This window comes from Phyllostomus hastatus, unplaced genomic scaffold, assembly GCF_019186645.2.
Source record: "Phyllostomus hastatus isolate PE091 unplaced genomic scaffold, TTU_PhHast_1.1 phas_scaffold_55, whole genome shotgun sequence".
Lineage (NCBI taxonomy): Eukaryota > Metazoa > Chordata > Mammalia > Chiroptera > Phyllostomidae > Phyllostomus > Phyllostomus hastatus.
The window spans coordinates 168,395-177,879 of record NW_025334035.1 but is presented as its reverse complement, the minus strand read 5'-3'; the positions used below and the strand labels follow the sequence as shown (position 1 = coordinate 177,879).

The following is a 9,485-nucleotide window of genomic DNA, read 5'->3' as shown; positions in this document are numbered from 1 at the left end:
TTATAAGAGAACAGTGCTTAGGAAAAAGCCCAGAGGAACACCATCATGTAAGATATTGATTGAGCAGCAGAGGGTCATAGTTCCTGAGAGGGTCTGGCCAGGTAGGTCTGAGGAATACTGATTTAGATTATGTGTCTCAGAAGCTAATGGAGAAGATTGTTTTAAATAAGTTGGAACATTGTGTATGAAAAAGAAGTAAAAAAAGTAATTTTTTATCATGGAAGTTCTGATTATAGAGATTTGGAGAATAGAAATTGTCATTATTGTGAAAAGGTGATATATAAAGTGTTTTTGTAGAGTGCCTAAAATACCATCCTAGAAATGTACTCATTTTTAAATTCAAATTTCAGTGGACACTATCATTTCTTTCTAAAGATACTGGAGACAGCTATGGCAGCAAGGAATCAAACCATCCTCACAGAGTTCCTTCTCCTTGGACTGCCCATTGAGCCAGAGCAGAAAAACCTGTTCTATGCCCTGTTCCTGGCCATGTATCTTACCACCACCCTGGGGAACCTCCTCATCATCGTGCTTATTCACCTGGACTCTCACCTCCACACACCCATGTATTTCTTTCTCAGTAATTTGTCTTTCTCTGACCTCTGCTTTTCCTCTGTCACAATGCCCAAGCTGCTGCAGAACATGCAGAGTCAAGTCCCATCCATCCCCTATGCAGGCTGCTTGGCCCAAATGTACTTCTACCTGTTTTTTGCAGACCTGGAGAGCTTCCTGCTTGTGGCCATGGCCTATGACCGCTATGTGGCCATCTGCTCCCCCTTGCACTATGCCACCATCATGAGCCCCAAGCTCTGTGTTTCCCTGGTGGTGCTGTCCTGGATGGTGACCACATTGCATGCCCTGTTACACACTCTTCTCATGGCTAGACTGTGTTTTTGTGCTGACAACAAGATCCTCCACTTTTTCTGTGACATCTCTGCTCTGCTGAAGCTGTCTTGCACTGATACTCGAGTTAATGAATTGGTGATCTTTTTTGTTGGAGGGCTCATTGTTGTCATCCCATTCCTACTCATCATCATGTCCTATGCACGAATTGTGTCCTCCATCCTCAAGGTCCCTTCTGCTCAAGGCATCTGCAAGGCCTTCTCTACCTGTGGCTCCCACCTGTCTGTGGTGTCACTGTTCTATGGGACAATTATTGGTCTCTATTTCTGCCCATCAGGAGATAACTCTATTGTTAAGGAAATGGTAATGGCTATGATGTACACTGTGGTGACCCCCATGCTGAACCCCTTCATCTATAGCCTGAGGAACAGAGACATGAAGGGAGCTCTGGGAAGAGTCTTTTGTAAAAAGATATTTTCTTGTTGTATATGACTATACATAATTTTATTCAGTAGATATACACATATTGAATTATCATCAGATAATTTTCCTCACCATGTTAATGTTAGTTAAAATGATATGCTGCACATTTGTTCAATATGTTAAACAGATGACTCGTAACTTCACAGGTGAACTAGGTTGGGAGGTCTTTGTGATACCTGACTAGGCCATCCCTTTTATCTTCCCCAGAGGACCTTGGCAAAGCATGGTTTAAACATCACTTGCAGTCAGAGAAATGCACATTAAAACCTCCATGAGATACCACTTCACATGGGGCAGAATGGCCATAATAAACAAATCAACAAACAATAAATTTTGGAGAGCTTGCAGGAAAAGGGAACCCTGGAACACTGTTGGTGGGAATGCAGACTGGTGCAGCCACTGTGGAAAACAGTATGGAATTTCCTCAGAAAACTAAAAATGGAACTGCCTTTTGACCCAGCAATTTCACTGCTGGGATTATATCCTAAGAACCCTGAAACACCAATCCAAAAGAACCTATCCACCCTAATGTTCATAGCAGCACAATTTAAAATAACCAAGTGCTGGAAACAACCTAAGTGCCTATCAGTTAATGAGTGGATCAAAAAACTATGGTACATTTACACAATGGAATACTATGTAGCAGAAAGAAAGGAGCTCCTACCCTTTGTGACAGCATGGACAGAACTGGAGAGTATTATGCTTAGTGAAATAAGCCAGGTATTATTTCAAATACCATATGATCTCACCCATAAGTGGAACATAATCAACAAAACAAACAAGCAAGCAAAATGTAACCAGAAACATTCAAATGAAGAACAAACTGACAGTAACCAGAGGGGAGGTGGGAAGGGTAACAAGGGGAAGAAGGGGAAGGGTCGTCAAGGAACATGTATAAAGTACCCATGGACAAAGCCAAAGGAGGTGTAGGATGGCAGGTGGGAGGTGGTGGTTGGTGCAGTGGGTGAGTGTGGTGGGGGAAAATGGAGATGACTGTATTTGAATAACAATATAAAAAATAAAAATCTGGTAATTTTCATAAAAAAGAAGTACTATTTTAAGTGATTTTCATGGCTTACATTTTTAACTAATTTATTACATGATATTACCAGTTTAAAACCAGAACTCTGTTTTGGTTGTGGTATCATTTTAAAATGATTTTCTTTACTCTTGGGTCAATGCTAAATAAGATCCAAATATCTCAACCTCCCAGCTTCCTAGTAAATGCCCCTCACATAAATCTTCACAAGTTCACATGGTTTATCTCTTAGCCATTTTCTTCCTCTTTTTTTTTGTACAAAAGAGGTCTACTTTTGTGTGTAGCTTGTGTTTTCTGACCTGAAACTGATTTTTCTAATCCTTTTACCACAAGAGTGGATTTTGTCTTTTCCTGGGAATAATAAACTTTGGGGACATTACAATTTATTTCTCCAGTAATGGAGAAAGAAAGTAGAAGCTGATATACAAATCAAGAAGGGAAGGATGCTTCTTTTCTGTTTGGTAGTTCAGACTTCCTAAAAATACTTTATAGCTAGATTTTTATTCTGCCCTTATGACAATACTAAGGAAGTATAGAAGATATTATCACCATTTCAATTCCTCACTAAGCCACACAGTGTGTCAATTGTTGAGTCTATGTAAGATCTCAGACTATGTGATTCTATGGATTCTTCTCATTTTCTTCAATTTCAATGAGAAGGGAAGCAGCCATTAAAAAAAAAAAAGACCTCTTAGCTCCATTTGTGCCATGTGCTAGGTTTCCAACCTTGGCCCATTTGCATCCTTAGTTGTCTTCTCTGAGTGATGGCATCGAAACTCACCACTTTAATCTTGTATATTATGGTAACTGCCACATCTCTATGTGAAGCTCAGATCTTTCTCCAGAGCTCCCTGCTGCTATTCTCATTTGGCTACTGGATATCTCCATGTGAGGGTCTATGAGCAGTTCAACCTCAACATGCACAGTGTGAAACTCTTTATGTTCCTCCAAGTCTGCTCTTTGTCCTTTATTCTGTACTTTGATATATGTTACATTCCACCCAGTTACCCAAGCAGCCACTTCTTTATATGTACATATATTCATAAAAGTAGATTATAGCTTATAATCTTGCATTATATATTTTTATTTAATATTATATTTCCTGAAATATTTTATTATTCTCCATGAAACAGTGACACTAATTGCTATAATAGATAAAATTCTATTACAGACATATCAGTGGAAAAATAAAAAATTAATATTTAAATTAAATTACTTTCCTCTATACTAGAGAAATCTGATTAAAATGGCCATGAAAAATAGATCTGATTCTCAATAGCAATGAAAATTAGGTGCAAGAACTATAAGAAGAAAACATTAAAACTTTACTGAAATACATCAAATAATACTACAATAAAGGAACATAATACAATGACCATAGAAAAGGTGGCTTATTGTAAATAGCTTTTTGAAGAGTAATTTTTATACAATGAGATCAATTCAATTAAAGTTGTGTATTTTGATGAGCTATGTAAACTCAATATTTTAACATCATCAGTTCTCCTCAAATACATTCAATGTCATCTAAAGAAAATTCTCAATGGAATTAATTTAATGGAAACAACAAACTTATTTTGATGTAAGTTTGACATATTTTACCACATAAAAACAAGAAACTTTTCTAGGACAAGTGATAACATAAGCAAACTTGAAAGAGAAGTGACAGACTGTAACATGCCTGACAGATACAAGATTAAAATTCAGAATATGCAATGAATCCTACAAACAATATAATAAAACAAACCACTGAATAGAACAATGTACAAATAATATTAACAAAAAGTAGTAAAGATTAAACAATTTCAAAAAATCTTCAACTTCAATGTTATCAGAAAAATTCAAGTTGAATGAACAAGTGATAATTGAATGATCACATAACTGACAAATTTATAAGTGATTGAGCTCCTGTGGTAATAGCAAGGATGTAGGATTAAGAGCACTCAGGTACATTCCAATTTTCTTGAAGTATAATTTGCACATGATAAAATGTACCCATATTAACTGTACAGTTCAATAAATTTTGACAATTATAAACATCCATGTAACCTCTACCCTAATCCATGTCTCTAATAATTCCATCACCTCACGATTCACTGTGTCCCCTTGCAATTAATCTTCCATTCCCTACCACTGACCTGTTGTACTATTTTATGTATTTGGATTACTATTATAGATTAGATGTGCCTGATTTTCCATTTCACATAAATGGAATCATTTAGTATGTATGCATTTGTATCTGATGTCTTTAGCATTGCAGAATGTTTTGTAGATTAGGTATAAAATTCTTTTTATTAATGAGTAGTATTTCATTGTGTAAATATAGCACAGTTCATTCATTCATTCATCCAGTCAGCCAGTCAGTCATTTATCTTTTGTTAGACATTGTTTTATCCAGTTTTTGAAGGTTATGAATTGTTGAAAAATGACATCTTTCCCCCTCACTGAATTACTTGGGTACCTTTGTATAAAGTCAACTAACCATCTATAGGTGCATCTATTTCTGCACTCTCTACTCTGTTCCATTGACCTATATATTTCCCACTTACCTATCCTTATTCAAATGTTTACATCGTTCTATCTCTATTACATCATTTTTTCCTGATGTATTCTCTTATCTACACGTAGTGTCCTTTCTAACCTGACCTTATCCAGAAGGGACCATTTTATTCCCTTTATTATAGCAATGAATTTGGATGTCTTTGATTCTTTTTGCCTTAAGTCAAACTTCACTATTAAAAGACAAAACATGCTGTTGGAATTTATTTTCATAATATTTTTCTTACTTTGTTATTGTTTATGTTAAACAGAATTCTCTCCACCACTATTTCACTGTTATGAGTTTTTAATTTTTGAATTCTTTATTTTGATTAATTCATTTTTTAGATTATATCTTCAAGTAATTTTTAAAATAAGAATTGTACATGAATACTACCTTTATTGAATTTTCACATTTTAGATTTTCCTTTTGGATGTGTGCTTATACCTGAAGGACAAGTTGGCTAGGTACAGAATTTTGTGGACATCTTCATTCCCACTTAAAATCCAATCTCAAAAATAGCTGTGGAAAAATCTGAGGTAAGGCTGACTACTCCCACTTTCCTCCACCCTAAAGTGGCCATCTTCTTCCCCCACTGAAGCTTACAGGATTATTTCTCTAAACATGGAATTGGATAACTTCATCAGATTTTACTTTTGTATCAACTGACTTCTGTTACAGGTTTTTAATAACACAGAAAATCCCTTTTGATTTACAAGTCTGTATCTTTCTTCATTTCAAGAGAGTTTTCTGCTATTATATCTTGGATATTATTATTGTTGCACTTTTTTCCTGTTCTCTAGTAAGGCTAATAATTTTTATAGCAGGTTTGAAATTTATGTACTACAATCTATCTACACATGAATGATAACTTTATTTTTACAAATTAAAAAGAAAAACAGAATTTATAATGTTAGGTTTCTAGAAACATTAGTGCAGAAACAATATGTATACTTGAATTCATAGGTTGAAAAAAATGAAATCCTATGTCATCAAACCTGTGACATTCAAAATGAAAGTTATGGGTTTATTTTATTGTATTTTTAAAATTATTTTATTGTTGTTCAATTAAAGTTGTCTGTATTTTCTCCCCACCCCTCCCTTTACCCCCTCCAAACCTACCTCCCTCCCTTGCTTCCACCCTCCCCCTTGGTTTTGTCCATGTGTCCTTTATAGTAGTTCCTGAAAACCCTTCTCCCCACTGTCCCCTTCCCTCTGGCTATTGTTAGATTGTTCTTATTTTCTTTTTTTTGAAGATTTTATTTATTTATTTTTAGAGAGGGAGGGAAGGAAGAAAGAGAGATAAAGAGAGAGAGACAGAGAGAGAGAAACATCAATGTGTGGTTGCTCAGGGCCATGGCCTGCAACCCAGGCATGTGCCCTGACTGGGAATTGAACCTGCGATGCTTTGGTTCACAGCCTGCGCTCAATCCACTGAGCTACGCCAGCCAGGGCTACTGTTCTTATTTTCAATGACTCTGGTTATATTTTGTTTGCTTTTTTCTTTCGTTGAGTATGTTCCAGTTAAAGGTGAGATCATATGGTATTTGTCCCTCACCACCTGGCTTATTTCACTTAGCATAATGCTCTCCAATTCCATCCATGCTGTCACAAAGGGTATAAGCTCCTTCTTTTTCTCTGATTTCAAATCAGTTTTTCTTATACTTTATCAATTTTTCAAATCTGTCTACATTTCATTTGTTCATATTTATATCATATATCAACCTCTTTCTCTCACTCCCTCACTGCCTCTCTTCCTCTTCTTATTGTCTCTCCCTCTTTCTTCTCCTTTTCTTTTTTTTTTACAGTAGTTGAGCCATTCAAGATAATTTTCAGACATCAAGATAAGTAGCCACTAAATTCAGCACTCAGGCTCTCCTAGAAAGAAGAATATTCTGATACATAATTATGATACTATTTTTATAACCAAAAATTAACATTAATACACATATTTAATATAAAATCTGTATATACTTTTCCCCAATGATAAAGGCCTTGTATATATGAGGTTTATTAACATACAATTTATATACCATGCTATTCACCCATTTAAAGTATAAAATTAAGTAGTTTTTTGTGTATTTACAGACTTGTGAAACCACCATAATCAATGTCAGAACCTTCATTACTCTCAAGGAAACCCCATGCCCATTGACAACCACTATCCATTTCCCTCTAGCAATCACCAATCTGTGTCTCTGTGGATTTGTCTGTTCTTGATATTCCATATAAACAGAACATGTAACATGTAACATGTGGGTTTTATTCCTAGCATATTTCAACTGGCATAATGTGTTCATTATGTATTGTAAGATGTATCAGTACTTCACTTATTTTCATTGCTGAATAATCTTGCATTGTATGGACACACCACATTTTATTTATTTTGTCATCAGTTGATGGTTGTTTGTTCCTTGGGCCTATTGTAAACAGTGCTGCTATGAACATTCATGTACACATATTAGTTTGAATACAGTGATCCCTCACCTATCGCAGGAGTTACCAGAGCCCCCTGCAATAGGTGAAAATCCATGAAGTAGCAGCATTATATTTATTTTATTATTTATATATATTTTAAGGCTTCATAAACCCTATGTAAACCCTATTTACATTCCTATAAATCTTTCCCACTCTCTTATAAACACTTCATATGCTCTTAAACACTTTCTATACTCTTAAACCTACGTAATTTTAACAACATATAAAATTCTATATGGGTACTCACCAGTGAAGTATACAGTCGTTCCTCGCTATATCTCGGTTCACTTATTACGTCTTCACTGTATCGCGGATTTTCACGGTAACCTGTGATACAGTGAAGCCGCAATAAATGAACCGTGATATAGCGAGGGACGACTGTACCTCAGTTTTTGTAGGTATGCACCTAGGAGTAGGATTGCTGAGCAACATGGTAATCCCGTGATTACCTTCGAGAGGAGTCACTAAACTACATCACTCACCCTCCTGCTCTCCACCCTCTGCCCTCCTGCCAGCAGCACACTGCACCTCAGCCACACTGAACTTCCCTAACTTTGTAAAAACTCCAGACTCTTTCACTTCCGGGCTTTTCCACAGGCTATTTCTTCTCTCTGGACACTTTCATTCCCTTTTCTTAGTAGACTGCTCAGATTCCACTTAAGCTTTATTGAAAAAAAAAAGAAGAAGGGTGTTTTGTTTTCCACAGCAAGGGATGGGCCCTGCTCTCACTCACTCACTCTGCTGCCATCTTGGTTCTGTGTTCCCTGCACGAAATTCCCAGCAAAGTTGCAGAAACCATCCCTGCTACAGAGCAGGAGTTGCCATGGCTCCAGGCTCAGAAAGGCTCTGGAACAGAATCTCACAGTGAGGAAGCAGCACCAGAGCTGGAGGAGCAAGATCCCACACAGGCAGCCACAACAAGCCCAGTGGGTGGCTGCAGCTGAAATTGATGAGGAACCTGTCAGTAAAGCCAATCAGAACCCAGTGGAAAAAAGGGCATGGAAGGCTCTGTCCAAACTGGGTCTTTGACGGTTTACAGGGGTTATCAGGGACCCTCTCTGGAAATCTAAGAATATCCTCTTTGTATCACAAAACCAAATGTCTACAAGAGCCCAGCTTCAGACACCTACATAATTCAGGGGGAACGAAGAGAGAGGATTTCTTTCAGCAACTACAGCTAGCAGCTGCTGAGAAATTCAAAGTTCAAGGTGAAGCTGCTACAAACATTCAAGAAAACACATAGGCTCCAATTATACAAGAACAGAATGAATGAATACAGATGATGTATTATAAAATTGTACCCCTGAAACCGATATGATTTTATTAACCAATGCCATGTCAATCAATTCAATAAAAAAGAGGACAGTGAAGAGGAAGAGGTTGACAAAACACATGTGGAAATTAAGGATGTAGAACTGGTCAAGTCAGAAGCAAATGTGTGGAGAGCAAAGGCAGTCCGAGCCCTGGGGAACAGCGGTAGTGATATTGTAAATGCCGTTATGAAATTAACAATGTAACCATCCAAAAAATGAAAACCTTTTTTTTTTGGTGTTTCAAAAGAGTCCTGTAGGTTGGTTTGAAATGTATATTGTTTCTATTATTAATAAAGTTATGGTTTCTTGTGAGATGAAAAAAATGTCTTCTCTGCCCTGCTGGATGAGGTTAGGTATCCTTGATATGTATTCTTATCACATCCTGTATTTCTCCTCTGATAGCATTTGTAATACCTGGTAGTAGCTTATTTAGTGTCATGGCTGCCAGCTAGCCTGTCAGTCGTCTGAGGGCAGGGAACTGTCCATCTCACCGCAGTTGTCCCACAACACATGGCTCAGTGCTTTGCACATGGTAGTCACTCAGTAAATATTTCTTGAAGGAACGCATTAATGAACTAATGGATTAAGTATTGCCTGGGTGAACTGATCAACACATTACTTGCTATCATGGAGCTTAAAGTCCAGACGAGGAGAGAAGGTTGGCATATGTAGAAGCAATCACTGGACAACATAAAACAGTGGTGATCAAGTGCTGCAGTATTTGATACTGGTAACCGTCGTAGAAGGCCAGATACTGCAGACAATGGGGAAGGGCAATATTCACATGGGCTGT

General features: G+C 37.0%; 1 protein-coding gene and 1 pseudogene across 1 annotated transcript; both read left to right on the top strand.

The window, feature by feature from the left end:
* Positions 1–390: 390 nt before the first annotated feature.
* Positions 391–1,335, top strand: LOC123809344 (olfactory receptor-like protein DTMT). Its single transcript, XM_045824461.1, has one exon. It carries the CDS (start codon positions 391–393, stop codon positions 1,333–1,335), a length of 945 nt encoding a protein of 314 aa, XP_045680417.1.
* Positions 1,336–2,231: 896 nt separating this feature from the next.
* LOC123809490 lies at positions 2,232–8,896 on the top strand (annotated as a pseudogene).
* The last annotated feature ends 589 nt before the right edge of the window (positions 8,897–9,485 follow it).